A 23,928-nucleotide genomic window follows, 5' to 3' on the forward strand; every position below is an offset into this window, starting at 1 on the left:
CAGGGAAGCCATTGAAATTAGGAGCACAGACTTTGGGGTCACAGACCTGGGCTTGAATGTCAATCTTACCCCTCTCAATCTAGCAAGCAGCTTCCCCTCTCTAGGCCTATTTCCTCATCTATAAAATGGGGATTTGAACAGGAGCCACTGCCCGGCCGGGCTTGGGAGTTGATGAGACTGAGCACAGAGAGCACTCGGCACAGGGCTAGGTGCACAGCTGGCCTCAGGAATGATTTGCTGCTGTGGCCTTTCCTGGGATCAGGGCCTCGTCTCACCCAGCCCCAGAGGCGACTGCGTGTCATCAAAGTGTTCCTAAGAACATTCCATTCTCTGTGTGGTGGTTTGTCCACAGCAAAGCCCTCCGTTCTGACGCTCACCTTGGCCTAGCTAGGTGGGGAGGGGAGGGGGTTCACCGGTGAAAGGCACCAGGCCCTCTGCCTGGGATAGGGCAGTACCCAGGGTCCCCCTTGGGCCAGAGGGGACTATCCTAGCGCGGGCCCTTTACAGGCAGGAGCACAGAGGTGAGAGGAGTTAAAAGGCCGAGGGCACACAGCTGGTGGGGGCAGAGCGGCGACTGCGCCATGGGTCTGACTGCTGGCGAGCCCTGTGTGGCCTCGTCAGTACGGCCCGACCTTCCTCCTGTTCCCTGCACCCTGGGACCCCAGTTCAGTGTGACGGGGCCTCCCCTCTCTCAGCAGTACTCTCATTACTGAACCCCCACTTGACAAATGGGGAGACTGAGGCCGAGCGTGGTGTCCTTGCTCACCTGGCAGGGCAGCCATCGCTGCGGGTGACTTTGTCGGCAGTGAGTCCATCGGTCATGGTGACACTGCGCCGCTTCATATGGCTGCCCTTGGGGCCCGAGGGGCTGGCGGGGCTGGCGGCCTTGCTGCTGCCCTGGCCCAGGCCATAGCAGGCCTCCAGGTAGCGCAGGGGGAAGGTGCGGTTGACAGGGCAGTAGATGATGGCGCCGCTCTGCTCCGACACAGCCTTCCGGCTGCCCACGTGGTACCGCACGAGGGCGGGCACGTGGTCAAAGCTCTCCTGCTCGAACAGGTACTGGATGTGCGTGTAGCTCTCGCCCGCCTTCACCACCACCTTGTTGATCTTGAAGTGCAAGGCCTGGTTGTGCCACCGGCACGTGAGCACATAGTCACCCAGGCTGGTGAGCGAGTCCCGGATGAGGAAGTCGCCATTGCGCTGCACCAGGGTCTCCGAGACCTGCGGGAGGCAAGGCGGGCTCAGGCGTGGTAGGGCAGGGTCAGGAGAGGGCCACACCCAGGATCTTGAGGACACGGTAAACAGAGACATCTGAGGCTTGAGGTGGGGGGATGCAATGACCCAGATGCAGAGGGGGCAACTCAACCAGAGGCTCTGGGTCTGAGGGCACACAAAGAGGCTCAGGAACGGCAGGTCTCATCACCCTGGAATGGAGGTCACAGGGACACAGGGTCTGGGGAACTGGGGTCACCATGATCTGCAGCTCAGTTTCAGACCTACCTCTTCCCTCCCTCACATTGGGCAGAGGGACGATCACAGCTCTTCCACACACCCAGTGCTCATGCCTGTCTCTGGGTGCCCTCGAGCCTCTTCCTCTGCCTGGAATATCCTGCCCCGCCCCGCCCCCGATCACCTGATGAACTCCTTTCCATCTCACGATAACCCCTCTCCTCAACACCCCCTGCCCGGGGCTAGCCCACACTCCCTGCTGGCACCCCACTCTCACACTTCTCCCACTGGGCTCTGACTGTCCGCCCGCCTGTCAGCTCCCACCGTGGACCACCAGCCCTCAAGGGAAGCCACCACCTGTTTTCTCTTTGCATCCTTGGTGCCTAGCACAGGGCCTGGTGGAGCTGACAAAGATTTATAGCATGAATGAAAGAGGAAACAGGTGACTATCGGCCCGAGTTTGAGCCTCAGCCCGAAAACGCTACTTTGCCCAAACTGAGCAGCCTAAGGACTGATACTCACTAACCAAACACACAGGAGGCTGATGTATAGGCCCATAACAAAACAGTAAAAAAAAACAAAAAAGTAATAACAACAACAAAGGACAATGTTCCTTGAATTCACTGCACATCAGACATCATGTTAAGTATGTTCTATTATTTCATTTAATCCTCACAATAGCCCTTCGAGTTAGGTACTATTATTATCCTCCATTGTACAGAGGAGGAAACTGAGGCTCAGAGAGGTGAAGTGACTTGTCCAAGGTCATACAGTCAGTAAATGGCAGAACTACACCTCATCCTGGTAGTCCACTCTGATGGAACCCACCACGCAATAGATCAGAGCCTTTCTGGGCTGAGGCTGGCCGAGTGGTGGGTGAAAGGGTCTAGGGCTGAGGTCCCAGCTCAGGGCCCACTCACCTCACGGGGGATGCGGCCATGGTACCAGGCATGGCTACGGAGATCTGTGCTGCTGAGCTTGAGTTCTTCTTCCAACTCCTTGTGCAGTTTCTCAGGCGATGAGTCCAGGATGTACTTCTCCTTGGAGAACTGGGCAGGAGACAGCAAAAATTGACATCCCATCCGAAGCCCCCTTCCTCCTTCCCTCCTAACCTCCCCCTACCCCACGTGAACTCCTTCCATCCCAGGACCCTGGCAACACTTAGCACGGGGGCCAGAATGGTCCTTACCCATTTCTTTTACTCTTGCCAGGAAGTCCCCATCCTGGCAAGAGTAAAGAAATCTCAGTTCCAACAAACGGTGCCTACTGTGTTCTAGGCACTGTACTATGTGCCACGGGTAAGCGAGGCAATTAAATAAACCAGGCCCTTTCTTCAAGCAAGCCTCTGATCTAAGAGGGGAGGAAAAGCCACATGAGCACTTGAACAGACTGTGGTCAGCACCACAGTATTGGACAGCGGCAAAGAGCACAGTGGCTTTTAGAAGGAAGGGGATGAAGCTAGGTGAGGTCAAGTGGTCCAGGAATGATGCTTCCTGGATGAGACGGCAATAAGAAAACACTCGTTATGGCACGGAAGACACCAAACCGATGTTCAAATGAGTGAAGGGAGAAGTTCAATGGGTGGATCTGGGAGGTAAGGCAGCAGGTACCCTGGCAAAGGCATGGACAAAAACATAGAGCTGGATGGCAAGGATATATTTTGGGATGGTGAATTATACAGTGGAAGGGTAAGAGAGAAAGTTATCAACAGGGAAATAGAGGCCTCCAAACAAGCATCTGTATTGTCCTTTACAATTCCCGAGGCCCTTTCCTCCTTGCCATCACAAGCAATCCTTGCCAGATTGGGATACCACAGCCCAACGGGGAAGCCCGAACTCACTCAGCGGAGATAGTGGCCAGGACCCCCCATGTCCACCTGCCCAAGGGGAACATTCCTGGTTTTCTTGTTTTGTGGCCTGGGGTTGGAGGTCTAAGGGCAATCGGAGGGGAGTCCCAACTGCCAGGTATGCCCCCGTCACAGAGCCCAGCCCCATCCTGGCTGTGTCATGTGAGTTCGCTGAGCCTTGTTTTTTTTTCCTCTGTAAAATGGGTACAATGATAAAACCTGCCTCACCAAGTTGCAAGGATGAAAGGAGATAATACTCCAGATGTCCTTGTCACTGCGAGGGCATGTGACATTGCTTCTTCATCCTTCCCTCAACTCTAAGCCCCAAAGATGGCTTCTCCAGGATAGCTAGATCTGCCCCCAAACTGGTCAGATGGCAGGACAGATGAAGGGGGGCACTAAAAGACCTGGCTTCAATCCAGGTGACTGTCTCTTCCTTAGGACCCCCTACTCACAAGGGTTTGAGGGTCTCCCTGTCCATTCCCTGCCTCCTCAGACCCTCCACAGATCTCAGAGCCTAACTCTGCACCTCCATTTTCCACCCCTCGGTGTGCCTTAATCTATACTTCTCCCAAGACATTCTGATTCTCGGCTTCAGAGATGTCTAGAATCTTTGACTCCATTATTTCAACATCGATTAAGCCCCAACTCTGAGACAAGTCTTGTGCCAGGGGCTGAGGCCTCAAGGTCATCAGGACAGGTGGCCTCTGCCCTGGGAGAGCCACGCAGACCCTGACAGGTAATTCTAGGGTTTCCGGATGTTCGAGATGCACAGAGAGCAGTTGAGAATGTCCCTCCTCATCGAGTCAGGGAGTAGAGTCCCTGAAGAGGTGATGTTTCCACTGAAGCCCGAAGAGGGACTGGATGAGCCAAGCAAAAGCATTGGATGGGGGACAGACAGGCAGGCAGATGGGCAGGGAAGAGCTTCTGGGAAGAGAGTGGCAAAGTCAGGGCCCTATCCGCAGAGCCAAAGCCCTGGGGGTGGGGTGGGGGGAGGTGAGAAGCTTCAAAGAAGCCAGGGGTGGCAGGGGCAGATGGCAAGGTTGTGATGCTGCCTTAGGGAGCTAGGGTTTACCCAGAGGCCACAGCAGAGCCACAGAAGGTTTTTTTTTAGTGTTGGAGGCAGGTTCAACCTGCTGTGTAGAGAGTGATCTAGTGTTTTCCAGGCACTGGCAGGGCAGGGTAGGACACAGGGATAAGGGCTGGGGGAAGGGCATTTAGGGAGTCATTGACTGGGTGTGGGGGAAGAGGCGGGGAGGCCCAGGGCTGCACAGAAACCTGCAGTTCTCCACAGGGTTGCATATTCTTCGGGACCCCCGGCCGCCTCTTATATGACACCACGCCCCGAGGACCAAAGAAGACACCAGCTTTCTAGAGTCCTTCTCCTTGACAAGGAGCATGCAGTTGAGAACTTGCCCCGATACCCTAGCCAGAGCAGGAGGAATATGGGACAAAGAAAGAGAGGGGGCTGTGTGGTAAAGAATCTGGTCTCAAGACTCTGCCTGCCACTGTGTGACCTTGAGTCAGTCACTTTCCCTCTCTGAACCTGGGTATCCTCACCTGCAAATGGGGGTGGGACAGGGGGCTTCACTTTTCCAGTCATAATCAATGGGCTGGGAGAATCTGGGGCAGGGGGCAACTTGGTCTTCTCACACATCCGAGGGTGAGGAACCCTAGGGTCCCTGTGCCCTCCTCACTCTCACGGGGGGCGGGGAGGGCGGGAGAAGGGGTAGGGCTGGAGCGTTGCAGCATCCCTGCGCTCGGCGCACTGCTATTGGTCAGAGATGATCTCACCGCCTCCCAGCCTGCGTTCACCTGATTGGCCGGTGCGGGGATGCTGCGCTCCGCCGCCGGCGCGGCCGTCATTCAGGCGGGCTCCGAGCGTGTGTGTGAGCTTAGGGGAGCGCAGAGGTGACGCGCCCGGCGTCCCCCAGGGACTCAGGAGGCAAAAGCACGGAGACCCCCGGTCAGGATCTTAACCCCTTCCCACCAGCCTGAGCCCAGCAAGCCCTCGCTAGTTTTTCTAGTCTGGCAATCTCAAGCAAAGCCATCCCCAGATGATGCTCCGCAGAGAGGCGGGGTCCGGGTCCTCCCCTCCACCTCCTTCCGTTTAACCCTTTCACCGCACCACGTCGTCCGGCACTGCCCCGCCAGCTGGGCTGAGAGACCAGCGCCCAGAGCATGCCCCAGTCAGCCTAGAGCACAGGAGGGCAGCAGACGCTCTGACCCCAGCCCCCGGGACCCGCAGCAGCATTTCTGCCTCCCACCCCTCGCTCAGACTTCGACCCCAGCCCAGCGCTCCCGGTACAATGGGAAGCCAAGCTGCCCGGGTCAGCCGCAGGAGCCGGAGAGCTCGCTTGAGGTCCGGCAGGACGCCGGGGACCCCCATCTCCCGATACCTAAAGCCCCAGCTCAGCTCCCTCCTGCGGAGAAGGCAGGACCAGAACGGCATCCCCCGCAGCCCCGAGTCCCGAGTCCCGGGAGTGGCAGCCGGACCCTCACCCTGAAGAGCGTCCGGTGCCCAGAGGTGAGGCTGGGGCGACCCCGCCCCCTCCCGCAGCCCGCAGCCCGCAGCCCCTGCCCATCTAGACCCTGCGCGGCCTCACGGGGCTGCGGCTCCCAGCTCCTGGGCCCGTGGCAGAGCGGCCGGGGGTCCCAGCCCCGAGCGCCTGGCGGGGGCCGTGCCACCCCCTCACCTGCACCTGCACGAAGGAGCCACGGTAGAAGCAGCAGGCGGCTGCTGACAGGGCGCTCCACAGGCTGCAGCGCTCGGTCATGGTGGGGCCGGGCGGCCGGGGCCAGGACAGTGCGGGGGGCGGCGACCGGCGGGGCAGGGGCACGGGGACCGACCGGGCTGGGCACCGGCTGCGCGTGCCTCTCGGCGGCGCGATTACCTCATCGCCTTGTCGGGGGAGGAGCGGGGAGGCGGGGCGGGGAGACCCCACCCTCCAGCCGGCCAGGGGAGAGGAGGGGGCCATTGTTCCTCCCTCCGCCCTCCCCTCAGCCTCCGCCCCCCTGCGCTCCAGCCCCACGCGCCCCGGCTCCTCGGAGTAGGGAGATGCGGAGCAGAAGAACTGCCAAAGCGGGCAACGGGGTGAGGTGGGGACCCCTGAGCCGGCGAGGGGAGTCCTGCCTTTCCCACTCGCCGCACCCCTCACTGACCCGGAGCGGGCAGAGACTTTGAATTAAATCCTATCTAAAGCTGGAAAAATCCCTGTATGCGTTTGCCGAAATCCTTTGTGGCCTCAGGAAATCTCCCAGAGCCCAGGATTTCTCATCTCTGAATTGGAATCAGGGACTCTGCGGAGAATCGCGGGCTATTCGACTGAGCACCTCTGGGGTGCGGAGTGCCAGTGAGCTAGTGGTTAGGGCACCAGCATGGGTTTGATAGCGGTGTCTCCACCTCCACCCCACCAGCCCCTTCTGTGGGAGCCCAGGTGTCATCTAGAAAACATACCTGTGCTGACCTCGCGGAAGTCTTGTGAGCATTGGCTGAGCTGATGCATATAAGTTGCCAGGCATAAAGTAAGTGTCCAAGAAATGCGTGTTATGATCGTCAAGCTTAGTGTCTTAGAATCTGGACTTTTTGTGCTCGAATCATAGGCTTTCCAATGCAAACGGAGTCAGTGCTGACTCTGCATCAGTCAGGCCTGGGGTTCAAATCCTTTTGACAGACTGTGTGACGTAAAGCAGGTGAGTCCACCTCTCTGGATCCTAGCTGTATGTTTGGTTGTTTTCTGTAAATACTTCTGAAGCTCTGAGCATGGAGCTCGGAATTTATGGCCTTGGAACTTTAGAATTCTTGCCTTAGAATGAAAGTATTCATATCATGGTCTTAGAATCCTGGAATTCTGGAAGCTGAGTACCTGAGGGCAGGAATGAACTTTTAGAAAGTTGACTATTGATTCCACCCTCATCTGAGGCTTGAAGCGAAAACTAACATTCCTTTGACTTCATCCTTTAGGTGATTTCTCAATCAGTTCCAGTGAGCGGGTATTATTTCTTTTATAATATTTTTAATTACATTTTTAGCCCCATAAACTAAAGGAAAAATACAAAGCTAATAATCCTCACGGGGATCTCACATCATCAGTGATGGGGATCTCAATGCCTTGCCAGACAGCTGGGATGAGTGGGGTGCTGAAATATGCCCCCCGTGTGTTCTCCCCATTGGCTTTGGCGTTGGTTCTCCCCGAAGCCTCTTTCCTCCTGTGGTATGAAGCTCTGGATGAGAAGCCAGGGCCCAGGTTCCAGGAGGAGCTCCTGCTCAGCTCACCGCAGCCCTGGACTGCACTTCCTGGGCTCACCCAGCTTGCTTTCTGACCTCGCTCACACTCCTGCCCCTGCCTGGACCACTTTACTGCCCATCTCTGCTTTATCTTTGTCTCCTTTCCAGCTTTTTGTTGGGGAGGGAATGCTCCTGGGCAACTGCAATGGCTTGGATTCAGTGCCTCCTCCTCCAGAAAGCCTTCCTTGATCTTCCCCTCCCCAGCTCCTGAGCTGAAAGTCATCCTCTACTTCTAAAGCTCCAATGGCTTTTTACATGAGCCTTCTGGTGATGGGGGACAGCAATCTGAGCACTTCTCATACTGCCTCATTATTAGTCACTTACACAGAACTTTACACGCAGCATCTCAGGTGTTCGAATGTCTTTGGGGTCTGGAGCCAGGCCGTCCTGCTCTGTTCCAGACCCAGCTCTCCCTGGATTCATTGAGCATGATGAGTTCATTGAGCACATAGCAACTCTGGGTTGGAGGTGCTGCTGCTACCCCATTTCACATAGGTGAACACTGAGGCTCAGAGATGACACACATACCCCCCCCCAAGTCATGTGGCAAATAGTGGCAGATCTGGGGCTAAAATTAGAACCTGCTAGATTATGAAACACGAAGCTAAACCACTGATGATTCTGCCCTGGCCCCTACTTGGACCAGGAGCCCTTGAACACAAGGCCTGCTGCTCCTCACCCTCTGCTGTATGTTCCGTATTCAGCAGGGGGCCTGGCTCAGGGTGCGTGCTCTTGGAGGTAAAAGGCCAAGGGCTGTGTCCATGGTCTTGGCATCAAGGAAACTTGGACTGCAATCACAGTTCCCCCTGTAGTAGCCGCGTGGCTATGAGCAAGTCACTGCACTTCTCTGAGCCTCAAGTTTCCCATCTGTAAGTGGGCATAAGAAGGCCTTTGCTGCCCCGTGATGAGGGAAGAAGTCGAAGACCTCATTCACGTAAAGAGCTCAAAACTGTCTCCCTTCCAGTCCTAGCGCAGGGCTTCACGCACCATAGGAACTCAAAGTGTTACGTCGTATTATTATTATTATCATCGTAATTTCAAAACTGCATTTTCGACATTCCCAGCACCCAGAACAAATTAAACTTGTGAAACATGTGAGCTGCGCCCATTATCTGTGATGAACTGAGTCATTCTTTTTTGCCCCCGCCTCCTAGCACCAGCCCATGCGCAGAGGCTGGGTGCAATCAGAGCACCGTGGTCCTTGCATAGAGACACCCTTGGGCCCTGTCCAGCTGGCACGGGGGTAGGATCTGCTGGTAACAAGCCTCGGGACGTCCGGAGTGTAGGGCCAGGAGAGAATGGTGGAAGGCACGGGAAGAAGATGCTGGGAGTGAAAGCAGACCCCAAGCGCTGTCCTCACCCCAAACCCTCTCCTCCTGGGGGCAGATAGTGAGATCTGGCTCCTAACTAGGTTCAGAAGAGGATTCTGCCCTTCGTGAAACAAACACTGAGCACCCTGCCCCCGTGTCTCCCTGCCCAGTCCCTTACCTTCACATAGTCCCCACCAGCCTCCAGCTCTCCAGCAGCCCTGGAAAGAGAGAAGAGAGGTAAGTATCCCCAGTTCTGTCTGGCGCCCCAGCTACCAGCCCCTACCCACCTGCCTGGTGCCAGCACCTGGCCCTCTGGGCCCCAGAGGGCTCATCCTGAAAGCGAGAGGGGGCACTGCAGCTGAGAGAGCTTGCGGGAATCTGAGGGCTGGGCTGCTTCTACACTCTCCAGCTGCGAGACCCTGGGCAAGTCCCTTTACCTCCCTGAGCCTGGGTTTTTTTATCGGGGACAATGACAGCCTCTGCCTCCTGAGGTTGTTGTGAAGACTCAAGAAGCTGATGAATGCTGCATGTTAACACGGGCCTGCTTCCTGAATCACTGTCTCCACCCGGCTGCAGGGCACTGCGCCCTCCTGGTGCTCTCCCCACCTCTCTCTGACTTGAGTAGTTGGAGGCCCCAGGCCAGGGCTCAGCCTCTTCTCCTCCCGCCCTACACTCATTCTCTAGTACAGAGTCACCCACTCAGCGGCCACCTGGCACACCGTGGTGCCACTGCTGGTGACAGTTGGCTGTAGAATTTATCCCCCCCCTCCTTCAGGGTGGCTGGCATGTGGCCTGAAGAGGCCAGGGGCCAGGGGCCAGGGTGGCTGTTTTTCCTAGGTGCCAAATAAATATCATCCTTCCTCACGCGGGCCACCATGAGTCACTTCTCCCAGTCCTAGGTGTTTAAAGCCATCCCTCCTCTGATGTAGCCTGGACCTGCCCCTTCAACACCAGTCTCATAAACCCAACTGCGTCCTTGTCATCTCCTCCTGGGTGTCTGAAGTCATCTTGAACTTGTCATATTCAAAGCAGGACTGCTGGGTCCTCCCCCACCATGGCCCTGCTCCAGACACCCACTTCCCATCTCAGTTAATGTCAGTTTCATCCTTCTCGTTGCTTCGTTTGGCCAAGAACCTGCGATCATCTGTGCCTCCTCTCTCGCTCACGCTCCACACCCAATCCCTCAGGAAATCCTGCGGCTCTACTTTCGAAACAGATTCTGACCACTTCTCTCCACGTGTCAACTCTGCCCCGCATGGGCCCCCGTCTGTGTCTCCGCGGAGCACACGGCAGCCTTCTCAGTGGCTTGCTCTCACACCCTGGTCAACTCCCACTGCACCAGCAAAGGGCACTAAGGTGAAAACCTAAGCAGACCGGGTGCACACCTCCCACCCCCGCCCTCCCATCTCCCGGAGAACAAGATCGAAACCCCTCTCCATGGCCTGCAGATGGCTGGCCATGTCACATCACCCAACCAGAATGCTTCTTCCCTTGTGAGAGTAAAGAGGGTGCCATTATTACGCCAGAAAAATTGGCGTAAACCGGGTTGTATGTTCCTCAGTCTATAGGGCCCTGTATGGCCTGGTGGTACCCAACTGCCCACCTCGCCAACTGCTCCATGCCTCCCTCACTCACTCTGACCCTTGTTCTGCCCCAGCCACACTGGCCTCATGCCAAGCTCATTCTTGTCACATGTCCTTTGTACTTCCTATTCCTTCTGCCCTGCTTTATTTTCTTCACATGCATCAATCCTTGCCCGAAATAATCACTTGACATGTATCTATGACAAATAATTGCCTGACACCTCCACAAGGGCACCGACTTTATCTAATCCAGCACGGTGCCTGGCACCCAGTAGGAGCTCAAGAAATATTTATTGCTTAAAGGAGTGCATGAATAGTAAGCACTTGACCAATGTTAATCCCTCTCATTATTATTAATTCTGTCAGGCTGGGCCCTGACTCTCTGTCTGGGACAAGACTCAATATCCCCATCTGCAAAATAGGGAGGGAGGTCGAACATTGGGGAACTGCTCCCTCACATACAGAAGTGCAATATTTAAATTTAAATGTAATAAATTTAATAAAATAAATTTAAACCAGACAAATAAAAAAAAGCTGAGCTAAAGACAACAGGAATTGTGATCAAGGTGTGTGTTTCCAGGCCAGAATTTCGTACTGGGTCTCCCCAGCTCCTGAGGCCAGGGGATCCTCGTGGAGAAGCAGTCTGACGGCCCTCTCTGTGGTGACATTCTGGAGTCCCTGTTGCTAACCTTCCCTCCTTCAAGGTCCTTCCTGACTTCTAACTACAAACTCTCAAGCTGCAGCTCGGCCGCAGCAGGCTTCCAAAGCAGCTCGGGCTCTCTGTGTCCAGCAGTGGGAGCGAGGTGGAGTGGGGACCCCTGTCCTGCTCGCCCCCACCATTCTTCCCGGGTGAGGTGTCCCATCCCAGCATTTCCGGCCATTCAGGCCCGGAAATCCTTCCACTGCTGGGAACAGATTGGCCAGGACACTGGGATTGCCCCAGCATTTCCTCCTGCTTCCTGTCCACTTCCCCTAGGGCTCCGGGTGGGAGCAGAGCCTTGGGGAGGGGATGGCGGCACCAGGGATTGGGTGAGATGGGGTGGCCAGGGCTAATGTGGGTGCTCGGGGCAGAGGCCGGGGAAGCCGAGGGTCTGCGAAGCACTCAGCCCCCATTGCCTGCCCCTAACCTACAATACTGCAGGATCTCCAAGACATAAGGTGACCATGTCTGCTGACACTGACTGCCATCTCTTGCCCAGACTATGGCCACCACCTTGTTACTGTACTGGCCTGTTCTTACCTCAGTAGCCCAAGCAGTCCTGTTAAAATGAAAGTTAGATCATGGCTTCTCTCTGCTCTAACCCACTGAAGTGGCCCTAGTTTCACTCAGAGTAAAAGTCAAAGTTCTCATAACAGCCTTCACAGCCTCACCACCTCTCCCACCTCAAGTTGACCACACTGCTCCAGCCAAGCTGAGCTTCCTGCTGGCTTTTGTCCCCACCTTGGGGCCTTTGCACTTTCTGTTCCCTCTGCTGGAATACCTTCCCTCCAAATACCCACCGAGCCTCCTCCCTTCCCCCTTTCAAGTCTCTACTACAATGTCCCCTTCTCAGTGAGGACTTCCCTGCCACCCACCTAAAAGTCTGACCTTCTCAAGGGGCTCCATCTCCCTTCCCTGCCCTTTGTCTCTGTAGGTCTCTGACTCACCACGTATCCTACCTCAAGCGTTGACTGTCTCTGCTCCGCAAGGGCAGGGATTGTGGTCTGCCTAGAGCAGTGCCAGGCAGATGTTTTTGAATGAATGAATGTCACACCAGCCCCTGCAAACCCTGAGGATAAAGACTAGTCCTCATGGTGGCTCAGCCTTCTGTGGCCAGGCCTCTGCCCGCCATTCCTCCTCTCTCCTAACTCTTTCCTGCCCTCCGGCCACCCCGCACTTCCTCCAAAGAGTGTAGCTCCCTCCAACCTCGGGGCCTTTGCACATGATGTTCCCTCTGCCTGGAACCTCCTCTTCCCCTTAGAGCCACAGAGTAATTCCAACTTCGACTTCAGATCTCAGTTTGCCTTGGAGATTTCTAGAACGTTCTCCCTCCTTTTGTAATGATCAGATCCAGGAATCATTTCCAAAACCTCGGCTCCATTTAGTTCATTTATTCTTATTTTATGGACTTAAAAGGCATATCCTCTCTAATATTAGTGGTGAAACCAATTAATAAAAAATAGTGACAATTGAGCTAAATCGGTCCCATTAATCAACCACATTATTTCAATAAGCAACCCCTTTAATTGCCCATGTTAACTAATTTGTTCTGATAACTGATACCGCGCATTGCATATATTAGCTTAATTAATTAGATTAATGAGCAGTAATTAGAGCCCATTATCTTTTCTTTCCCTGGTGCAGGTTTAAATCTGAGCTTCACCTTCAGGGCCCCCGTACTAGCCCAGAAGAAAAGGTGAGGCTTCTCGGGGACCCTAGAAGAGAGGCTGTGGAGAGAGGCCACCATTCTGTCCACCCTGGCCTACTGCCCTTTATCTGTCCCCCAGTTTGTTCCCTTTGGCCTTGGGACCTAGTCATACAGCCTTGAGCGGAGACTTGCCCAACCTCTGACTCCTGCTTCTCAACTTTCCCCTCGCCTTCCCCTCTCTTGGGTTCAACTTCCTCATCTGTGAAATGAGCACATTATAACTCTTCCAGAGGGTCCAGGAAGATCCTATGAGAAGGAAGGGTGGGAGGTTCCCTTGCCCACATGGCTCCTCTCTCTGCTCCACCCCCACCCCGGAGAGCTCCCTTCCTGGCCCTCCTAGAGGGATGAAGATTCTTTCCTTCCTTTACTCTGACCTGCACTTACCCCCAGCACAGAAGCAACACTGCTCTGTGCTCCTTAGTCCTCAAGGGCCTTGGACAGAGGGAGATCTGGGGCAGAAAGTCCCATCTCTCTGGGGACACCATGGGCCTTTGGGATTTCCTGACAGGAAGACTCTTGGCTTTAGCCTGGCCCTGCCCACCGCCTCTAAGGTGGCCCGCCACTGTCCTGGAGACATCGTGGCTCCTTTTCCACCATTCTGCACCCTCGGTCTTCTTGACAGGGGTGAGCTCCCCAGCAGGAGCTCAGAAAGGGTGCCAGCCCTGTGAGGAGAGAGTAGATCGAGGCCATTCTCCCTGGGGCAGAGCTGAGGATGCCGAGTTCTGAGATCTGCTACCTGAGACTCAAAACCTGCTGGAGGAGAGCAGACCGGAAGGCATGTTGAGTGCTGACTGAAAGTCTGGGATCTCCCCACGTTACAGAGGAGAAAACCAAAGCTTGTGACTTGACCCAGGACACACGGCTGTAGACTAGACCTGGGTTGGCTCTGCTCTGTTTCTTGCATGAAGCCATCTCCCCTGGAAAACGGCGACACTTTGGGGTGAAGAGGGGAAGAAGGTGGGGAGGGGATGGCAAAGAAAAATAACATTTCAACCAGAGCAGGAGCCCAGAACTGATGTCAGGAAAAGGAAATGGAATGGGGATTGACAGAGAGAAGACAGCTGGGAGGGAAGAAGCTGTGTGACCCTGGCCAAGTCCCCCTCATTGGGCCTCAGCTTACTCTTCTATAACATGGGTATGGTGGTAGCACGAGCGGCTTCTGTGTACTGGTACTTCCTGGAGTCAAGCCCAGGAAAATGGATGCTGCATCCCATCCACAATGACCCTGTGAAGCAGATAGTGTTATTCTCCCCAATTCCCAGATGGGACACTGAGGCTCAAGGAGGGGAAGGGAGTTGTTCAAGGTTGTACAATCAGTGGGCCTCTGAGCTGCTGATATATCTGACTCCTGTCCTTCCCCGCCTGCACCCCACATAGGTCCAGTATTCTGCAAATAGGGTCCCCTGAGGGTTTGGGGGGATGTGGCTCCAGTTGGAGGCAGGGGCAGTCCATCTTTCCCAAGCCAGCACAGTTCCCACAGCCTGAGGCGTCCAGGGGTCTCAAGGACTGTGAGAAAGTCTCCACAGGAAATGAGAGCCAGGAGCAGCTGGGCCCCTTCGGAAGACAAGGACCAGCCGCCCAGAGCCTGGGCTGGGCCCACCACAGCCCCCTCCCCCGGTAGGTAATCACTACCAGATGCCCGGCAGCTGACGTCACTCTGCAGGGCTGAGAGGGTCGTGGGACTCTGGGGAGCGCTGGGAATTCTTGGACCAGAATCAACATTCCAGAAGGAAAAGGGGGGGGGGTGTCTTGGCTTGTTCTCAGTGCCCGGCTCCAGGGCTGGGGCACAGGCAACCCAGGATGCCCCTGGCTCTCCAATGGAGTACCACCTTCTCCAAGTCTCAATTTCCTCTTGAACAGCTCCAGGGGTGGGAGTGGAGGGGCGTGGGTCTCTAAGGATGCTTGGGTGACATACTTTAAAAGAAGAACTGTGTTCAAATCCTCCTCAAAGGAGAGGTCCTTGTAAAACATAAGTCACAGTGGGGCCCTCCTCTGCTCAGGGCCAGTAATGGCTGCTCAGAGTCAAAGCCAAGTCCTTGCCGGGTCTTCCAGGCCTTGCATTATACGAACCCATTTCCTGTCTCCCACCACTCCTCTCTCCCCAGACCGCCATCTTGCTCTACTCCAGCCACTCAAGTCTCTGCTACTCCTCATACACACCACCGACGTTCACACCTCAGGACCTTTGTACATGCTGTTCCCTTGGCCTGGTACACTCTCCCCCAGATAGCAAGAGGGGTTGTTCCCTCGTCTTCTTTGTTCAAACATCAGTTTCTCACCGAGACTTTTTTCCTGGCTAGCCTTCCTAAATTGTCACCACCAGCCACTCCCACCTGAGACCAATTCCCCCACTTGATTTAAATCTTTTTCATGGTGCTTTTCTCTTCTAGCTGACCACATCTTGTTCATCTCTCTTCTCCACACTGGAACGGGGGCTCCATGAGACCAGGGCTTTGTCCCTTGTGCTCACTGCTGTTTCCATCTCGGCCAAGATTAAAATTACTAAAATTCCGGCTCGACTGTGTGATCTCATGAAAGTTATTAACCTCACAAAACCTCAATCTCTCTGATCTCGGAAGCTAAGCTGGGTTGGGCCTGGTTAATACTTAGATGGGAGACTACCTAGGAAGACCAGGGGCTATAGGCATAAAAAAATAAAAAAGAAAGGATTGTAAGCTGACAATCCTTGCAATCCATGAGGGCAACCGACGGTTGCCTTGCCTAAAAATAAATAATAAACAAACAAACAAACAAATATATAAATAAATAACAAAACCTCAATCTCTTCATCTATAAACTGGACTCCTAATACCTCTCCAGGGTGTCATGGGAAGTCATTTGAAATAATGGTAGAAACGGCTTTGAGTGTTTTGCTTGCAAGAAGTGAAATGCGGCCTAAATGGTTAAGAGCTTGTCCTTGGGAGTTGGCCAGGTCTGGGGTTAAATCTAGGCTCTGACACTTCATCTCTCTGTGACCCCAGGAAATTCCCTTCCCCTCTCTGAACCTCCAGTCTTCTCACTGGAGCAAATGGGGTCTTGCCCCTCACAGGGCCCATGTGGTAGACAGTGCCCATTGGGAGCTCCAGACGGGCTGGCTCCTTGTGAGCAGATCTTGATCACTTCTGGCAGGACCATGGCCTGACAATTCCCGTATGGGTATGGCTGTCGGGGGGCGCGTGAGGGGTTGGGAGCCTCCCTTCCCTCTCTGAGCCTCTGTTTTCTTTTCTGTGACATGGACTGAGAAGGAAGGGTGTCAGGGGTCTCTGGACCGGCTATGTCCCTCCAGAAGGCTGAGGGTGCTGGGGGGCAGTGGCAGGCTAGGCTGGTGCTCTCCTTTCATTCTCTGTGCAGTTGGCTCCTCCTCCCTCCTTCCTCCTCATCCCCATGATCTCAGCAGGCCACGGGGCACCAGGAAACTCCTGCAGCCTCACCTCTTCCCCTTCCTTCCTTCTGCTCCAGGTGCACCCTGCCTCCCAGGGAGCAGTGGAGGGACAATCAGCTTAGGCTGCTCCCTGAGCGGCCACTGGAACCACCCCCTGGCAACCCCTTGGGAATGAGGCACCAAGTCTGGCTCAGTGGCAGTTCTCAAATGCCCTCCTCCTTAAGCTGGGTGGATCCTAAGACATTATCCTAGATCCATCTGGGCTGCTGGGGAGATTGAGGCCCAGAGTCGGGCAGGACAAGCCTGATCTCACACAGGCAAAGCAGATTTCCTGACTCCGGGGCACAAGGCTGGGCTTCAGGGGCTCCTGGAAGCATTCAACAACTCCTGGTCTTCTACTTGGCCTGGAGGGCAGGTGGGACACTGGGTCCCAGAGTACCAGGAGGGGCCTCAATCTGACCTGCAAACCTACTGCCTCAGGACCCCTGGACACTCCAGATAACGGAGGGTTAGGGGAAGAGTCTATTTCCTCCAACAGCTTTAGGCCACATCTGATGCCAGAGGCACTGCCAGGACCACCGTGGGCCCTTGCCCGGGGGGAGGAAGGCTAGCTCCTAGACTTGGCATTCTTGCAGCGTCTCAAGACCATCCTTCTCAGAGGCCCTGGCCCTGCTGGAGGGGAATGAGTTGCCCAGCCTTTAAGGGCATGGGCCAGGAAGGTAGAGTTAAACCCTTGTTCTGATCTTTTCTACTGTGTCAAATCAGACAAGCAAATCTCTTTCCTCATCTATAAAGTGAGAATGATAATAGCGGCTCTCTTCTGGGCCTATTGTGAGGAATAAACCTGCGCCAGGACAGACCGGGACAGAGTTACACCAAAAGAAATCTTAAAAGACCCTTATGCTAAACCAGACCCCAGTTTGTCAATTGCCTCAGGGGAATGGATTTCTCGCTCAGGTCAGTATGGTCTCCGCAGGTCCTCCCCGGGCCCAGCTCGGTCACTCACCCTCTGGGTGTCAGTGCTGGGCACCTTCGACCCACTGCAGTCATGGTTCCCCGCGGTCACCGCCTGCAGCCTGGCGACCTCCTCAACCCAACGGCTCCCGCTTTTCTCAGACCACAGAACTGCGGAGCTCAAAGCAGGACTCCAGGGGCGGAGCCTAATGTGTAAGCCACGCCCAGGGCACGCCGCCCCACCCACTAGGAAGAACACGCCCGGCCTCAGACACGCCCTCCATCGAGCTCACTCTGCCTTCTCCCAATCTGTGTCCGAGGGCCAAGAAAACCACGCCCCCATGCTCACCGCCTCCTCCTCGCCCCGCCCTGCTCCCCACGCCAGCTTCCCCAACAGTCTCGGGTGCCTCCTGGAAAGACCACGCCCCTCCACTCCGACGGGTCCAGTTCCTTCACACTCAGACTTTGGGGTGCCTCAGAACGCCCCAGGACCTATCAGGCCCTCTTCCCTACTTACAATCTTTGCTCTTCCACACCCGAATAATGCCGAATTTAGGAGGGGATGGCAGGGCGTCCCGGATGGTGAGGCAGTGAGGGATGATGTAAAGCATAAATTTTATTAATCGCAAAGATAAACTTTCCGATTTACTGAACGTTTGTCGTGTGCCAAGCACTGTGCTAAGATTTTATAAGTATGTTATCCTTGATTTCTCACCACAACCGTACGAGGTTGGTGCTATAGTTATGCCCATTTGTCGGATCAAGAAACTAAGGTTGAGAGAAGGGAACAGACTTGTCTAAGAGCAAGCAGTCAGTAAGAAGCAGAGTTCTGCACTGGATTCACTCTGCAGCTTTACAAGGTCTTGCTGCCCGTTGAAGGGTGAATCGTCTAGGATTAATTACCTCAGCACACAGAAGCTGTGTTTGTGTCTCAGGGCAGATCCAGTCAAGAAAGGTCCCAGAACCAGCCTTAGAATTACTTTTTCTCCGCTGATTTTGTTCTCTTTATTTCAATAGGCACATCTGATCAGTGTGGTTTACACAAAGGCTCTGAGGGTTGAAAAGGCTTCTTTGGTCGGGGTTGAGGTGTCTCCCAAGGGCACCTCAATGAAGTACACGGCTGTAGGGCTTAGGTGTGGGTACAGTGGGGTGAATGAGTATGCAGCCATTGGAGGCAAGCAGTTTCCTGTTCAAATTACAGCTCAGAGACCTTGGCTGAATCTCAGTTTCCCCATCTGTAAAAGGGGGCTAATCATAGATTCTTTTACAGAATTTTCAGCAAGTAACATTTGTTTCGACACCCAGTAAAACAGATGTTTGCTAAACGGGAGCTATGACCATATCATCACTATTTGAATTTTTGTATGCAAATTCTCAACATACTCTAAAATCAAGTTAAGTGACTGTTTTGTTTGTTTTTTTCCTTGAAAATTAATTGCAAGTGAAGGGCTGAGCGCAGTGCCTGGTCTACAGTAAGCACTTGGTTTAAGTGTGTTTGTTTGTTAGTTGGTTTACCCACATGGGTGTGTTGGGGGAACCTCTCCAGTTGCCACTGGCAGGAGACTAGAGACACCACCCCTCCAGGTCCCGCCCTCACTCTCTCCTGGTGGGCACCTACCTTTCTGGGGGCACATTCCCGGGGGCTGTCTCCTCTTCTGTGTCTGCCCTGGGGTCTTCAGGCTTTCTCATGGGGTCCACCTCCACTGCAGAAGGGTTGGGTCCCACTGCCGAGGTGTTCTCCAGGGGCGTTTCAGTCCCCACCACCACTTCCTTGGCTGCCTCCAAGCTTGGGGGGTCGGGCAGACCTCGGGGCACCAAATGGGGCTCAGGGCCCACCTCCCGGGCCTCCTGGGCAGCCTGTTGTCCCCGAGTCTTCTTGATGCTGGGGCGAGGCATGGTGCCCATGTGACTGTACATGTCACTGGAGCGAGCATAGGCCAGAGGGCTCTTGGGGACTGTCACCATGTCATCCTGTGTGGCCTCAAACGTTTCAGGTTTTAGGTAGGAACGGATACTGACGGGGGCTGAGGACCGTCTCAGAGTGAAGGACCGATGGAGGTTGGAGAGACTCCCAAGGCCCTTGAACTTGAAGAACTCTGGCAGGGGAGGAGGGAAAAGAGTTAATGCCAATGCCAGCAGCAGTAACAATAAAAAACACATGCTGTTTGACTCATCGAGGGTTTGTGGAGGGTCCGGCCTCACTGGCACTCCCTCTAATTACTATGGTATAACTTGGCAGCTTTGGAGTCATGTGGCCCTGGACTTGAATCCCTGCTCTTCCACATCCTAGCTGTGCAACCTTAGGCAAGTCACTCAACCTCTCTGAGCCCCATTCGCCACATCATTAAAATAGATTATAGTACCCACCGCCTATGGGCAGTGAGAGGATTGAAGAAAAGCATGTAAATAATATTCTTAACATGGTGCCCAGTACACAGGATTTTCTCAAGAAGTAATGAAGCTGATGATGATGATGACGATTACAATCACACCCGTGTATTTGTTAAACATGCTGCATGCATCATCTCGCTGAATTCTCAGCACAGCTCAGCGATGCAAGTTTAATCCCCCATTCTCCAGATGAGGAAATTGAGGTTCAGAAATGTGAAATGAACCACTAAGGTCACACAGCCAGCAGGTAAAACTGCATGCGTGTGCATGTGTGTATGTGTATGTGGGGGCAGGAAGGGGCATTTGAGCACCTGGGGCAGAGGACGAAATGAAAAGGGGGTTGTCAGGAGCCTGAGGGTCCCACTCCCTGCGGTTCTTTCTTTCCTGTCAGCTGAGCCCACGGTCCCAACTCAGGCGACAGTGCTCGGGTGATACCATCTCCACATTTCCGCAGGGGCGCATGTGAATTCTCTCCTTCCTGTCCCCAGCAGTGGGATTGCCCCTCCTCACAGCCACCACCATCGGACTTCTCTATGCTTCCAGATGAACAAAAAGGGAAAATCTCTGGCATTTTCAACTTCCTTGGCATCCTCTGCCTCCTCCTCATAAACATGCCAGAATATAGGTAGGATGTCCCCATTTGACAAGAGAGGAAACTGAGGCCCAGAGAGGGGAAGGAACCTGCCCAGGGTCACACAGCAAGGCTGAGCCTGGATGAGGGTCCGGGGCTCTGGACTGCTGGGTCAGTGCTCTGGGGCTTTCCTCCCAGCCCTGCCCAGCCCTCACTTGGTCTTAGCCTCTGCTTCTTGATTCACATTGTCAGAAAAGTCTGTCACTCTGCTCTCAGAAAGCTATTCCATGGGGCAGAAATTGTGCCAACAGCCAGAGGGAGGACCACAAACCGCCTCCTGTCTCAGCACGACTTATTTCGCGTCCCGGACACCAAGGGTCTGGAGGAAACAGTAGTGGGGCAGGGAGGGAAACTGAGGCCAAGTCAGGAACATGACATTGAGCCCCTTATGATCTCATGCAATTCTCTAGGCCTCAGTCTTTTCAGCCGTGGAATGTAGTCATAATCCTTGCACTGTACACACACACACACACACACACACACACACACACACACAGATAGAAGCAACTGGGGGAGTAGATTTTCTAAATTCAGGAGGGGACTGACCTGGGGAAACAACAATAGGTGGGTGTGGCCCTTCATTAAGTTGCTCTGGGTCCCAGTGTCACTGCTGTTGAGGATGTAAGACAGCATCGCATGGCACGCACACACCCCACCCCACCCCAGCAACGCTGCCTGACCTGAGACCCTATGGAACCAGGCCCAGAGGCAGGGGACAGGGTGTCAGGGGGGGTGTCTTTCCCAGCCCAGCCATGGGGTAGGTCAAAGAGAGCCAGGGACCAGGATGTGCAGACCAACGGAGAGAATGAGTCAGGGTGGACCGAGACAGAAACAGCAGAAGCGCAGAGAGGGGGAGCCAAACCAGCCAGGGAGAGAGAAAGATACTGGGGCCAGAGTGACAGAGAGATGGTGACATGGAAACCCAGAAGCAGAGATCTCCAGAGAGAGATAGACATAGACAGAAAGAGAAACAGAAACAAGACAGTTATGAAGAAGCAGAGAGCCTGAGATGCACAGACAGCGGGATGAAGGGCCATGCACTCACTGAACTTTTTGCTGGCCTTCTTGGGCCCCTCCGTCATCTTGGCAAGTGGTGCAAAGCCCTTGGCCTGCAGGAAAGTGGCGTCTCAAGGCTCTGGACTTGAATGTTGAGGTGCTTCTCTCACCTCCCCTTCCCCTTTCTCGCACCCTCTCACTTGCTTCCTCTGTGTATTTTTAAACCAGTGAAACTCCCACAGCCCCACCCTCCCCATCCTCTCTGCAGGGGCGGGGGCTGGGGCCTCCCCCAGTTCCGGGGCTGGGGTGGGGGCCTCCGTGGGCCTCCTCCTTGGCCTTGGCAGCAATGGGGAGGGGGACAGGGGGCAGACCACAAACCCATGAGACCTAGAAGGTCTGGGGAACAAACCACAGGCTCTGGGAACGGAGCCCACTGGGTCAGGGGCTGCTGGGGACCTGCCAACCACTGTCAGGGGGTCTGGCCATTGGGCTGGGAGTGTGTGGGGAGTCAGGTCCGAGCACAGGGCAGTTTATTCTCAGCCTGCCTGGGGATGGACTGGCAGCAGTGAATGGAAGAGTACTGTGCTTAGGCCTGTGGCTTCTGGGACCACCCAGACCCAAGTTCAAGTCCTGGCTGGCCACTTTGTTACCATGTGATCCTAGGCCAGGGCACTCACCTCCTCGAGCCCGTTTCCTCTCTGTGAATTGGATGTTTGCAATGTCCAATTCACAGTGTCCAGTGCTTAGTGCAAAGCCTGGTACAAAATTGGCATCCACCAAGGCACAGTCAGTCCTTTTCAAGCTACCAGGGACATGGCGATAATTTGGTCTACCACTGTACAGAGACGGGGAACCTGAGGCACATATAGGCAGAGGGATTGTCCCAGGTCATACAGCAGGTTGGTGGCACAGACTGAGTTATAACTTGCCCTTCCAAGTCCCTTAGCTCATAGCCTACCTGCCAGTCTGTGTGTGTATATATGTATGCATGTGTGTGTATACACTCACATGGGCAGGACAGAGATGAGGAAATGAAACCTCTTTTATACAGGTTGTCCGAGACACCTGTGAGGACTGTCAACAGCTGCTGCGGTTGGGAGGGGTCATAAAACCAGGGGCTTCAAATTCTACCTCTGTGTGCTGCGGATGAGTTACTGGAGCCTCTGAAGTCTCAGTCACCTAATCTCTGGAATGGGCACAGTGTGGTACTTGGTACTCAGTCAACCCACAGAGGCTCCAGCGTGGTTTGACATTATCCTGGCCCCTGGGGCTGGCAACTAGGGCTGTGAGACAGGGAGTCCCAGGTCAAATAGGGCCCTTCCTGCGTACTCCATAAAAATGATGACGAATGTCTTCTTATCATTTAGTATGTTCCAGCCACAGGGCTTAGTCCTTCTGTCTTAAGAGGTAAATGTTACTTTTTTCCCCACTCTATATATGTGAATAAGACAAATTACCTAGGGTTGGAATCTGCTTATCCAGCTGTGGTCCTCACTTCCATGCCCCTGGCAGCTGGTTGATGGTCCTGGGTGGGAGAAAGGTCTGGCTGAACCTCCTCGATGGGATGAGGGGGAGCCTGAGGTCTTGACAGGGAAAGGGACACAGCCCATGAGACCAAGGCACTAGGGTCCTGCTCACAGACAGACCGGGACCGGTGTTCAAAGTTCAAATGAAAAGAGGGGGTTTCTGGGCCATGGACTTCGAAGAAATAAGGGGGGTACAATTCCAGTTCTTTCTACTGAGCATTCACTATGAGGCACAGAGCCGGAAGCCTCCACAGATTGCCTATCGAATCCTTCTAATAGAGGCAAATGCTGGTACTGGCTCATTTCACAGATGAGGAAACTGAGGCTGAAGAGGAGCAGAGACTAGACAATTATCCGGGCCCCCTTGCCCCCAGGCTGGTGCTCCGCCCATCTCAGGAGTGCTGTTACAAGAGGGAGAGGGGCCTGTGGCCTGATGTAGCTGGGGGTCTTCCTAATGAGTCCCTGGCATCTCTCCCGGGAGGCAGTCCCAGTTACGGTCTAACTGCTGAGGCTGTGGCATCGGCCAGTGCTGGCTTCCTGGCCAGGCCCACTCCCAACTTACTGTGTGATCTTTCATGCGACTTTACTGCTCTGGGTCTCAGTTTCCTTATCCGTGAAATGGGTCACAGTAGCCCCCACTTCCTGGGACTGTTGGGAGGACGAAAAGAGCAAATGTACACTGTGGCCTCGGCAAACCCTGGCAGTTGTCAGTGAGGGATGGGGGTGGTTCAGGCCAGGAAACCCCAGAGGCAGGCACACGGCGTGCGACCCGGGAGTCCGGGACACAGCGAGGCTGTATTGTGTGGTGGAGGTGCCTTGTCAGCGCTGGGGGCCCTGCTGTTGGCCCAGGCGCCAGGGCAGTTGCTGGATCCCGGGGAGAATGAATGGGGCTCAGTGTGGCGGCCCCGCTGAGCTCAGAGCCCCCTTTGTGCTGCCTCGAGTGGCCGTTGGAAGTATGGCTGGGGACCTGCTGGCGGGTGGCTGTCCCACAGGCCGTCCTCAGCCTGTGCCGGAGGCCGCCCAGCCCATGTTCTGCCCTGCAGCTCTGGACACACAAGTGCTTTCCTGCCATCAGGCCTTTGCTTGGGCTGGACCCATACCTGGAATGCCATTCTCCCTTCCACTGGCTTCATCTTTTGCCTCTGTTGAGCCCCTCAGGTCTAG

The 23,928-nt window shown here is 54.7% G+C and overlaps 1 protein-coding gene across 3 annotated transcripts in view; it reads right to left on the minus strand.

Moving 5' to 3' along the window:
• Nucleotides 1-21,444, minus strand: part of SH2D3C (SH2 domain containing 3C) — a 28,453-nt gene extending 7,009 nt beyond the window's left edge. The window contains exons 1-5 of one of the 3 annotated variants that reach the window (XM_039861718.1): nucleotides 21,288-21,444; nucleotides 18,839-19,316; nucleotides 9,072-9,111; nucleotides 2,370-2,498; nucleotides 767-1,221 (exon numbers count right to left, since the gene is read on the minus strand). In XM_039861718.1, coding sequence (XP_039717652.1) covers nucleotides 767-1,221; nucleotides 2,370-2,498; nucleotides 9,072-9,111; nucleotides 18,839-19,316; nucleotides 21,288-21,324 — 1,139 coding nt within the window. In that variant the 5' untranslated portion in view covers nucleotides 21,325-21,444. Of the gene's footprint in view, nucleotides 1-766; nucleotides 1,222-2,369; nucleotides 2,499-5,991; nucleotides 6,088-9,071; nucleotides 9,112-17,272; nucleotides 17,449-18,838; nucleotides 19,317-21,287 lie in introns of those variants that run through there. The other 2 variants (XM_039861719.1, XM_039861720.1) reach the window with 2 other exon arrangements.
• Nucleotides 21,445-23,928: the final 2,484 nt, after the last annotated feature.

Source organism: Pteropus medius, unplaced genomic scaffold (assembly GCF_902729225.1).
Source record: "Pteropus medius unplaced genomic scaffold, Ma_sr-lr_union100, whole genome shotgun sequence".
NCBI lineage: Eukaryota > Metazoa > Chordata > Mammalia > Chiroptera > Pteropodidae > Pteropus > Pteropus medius.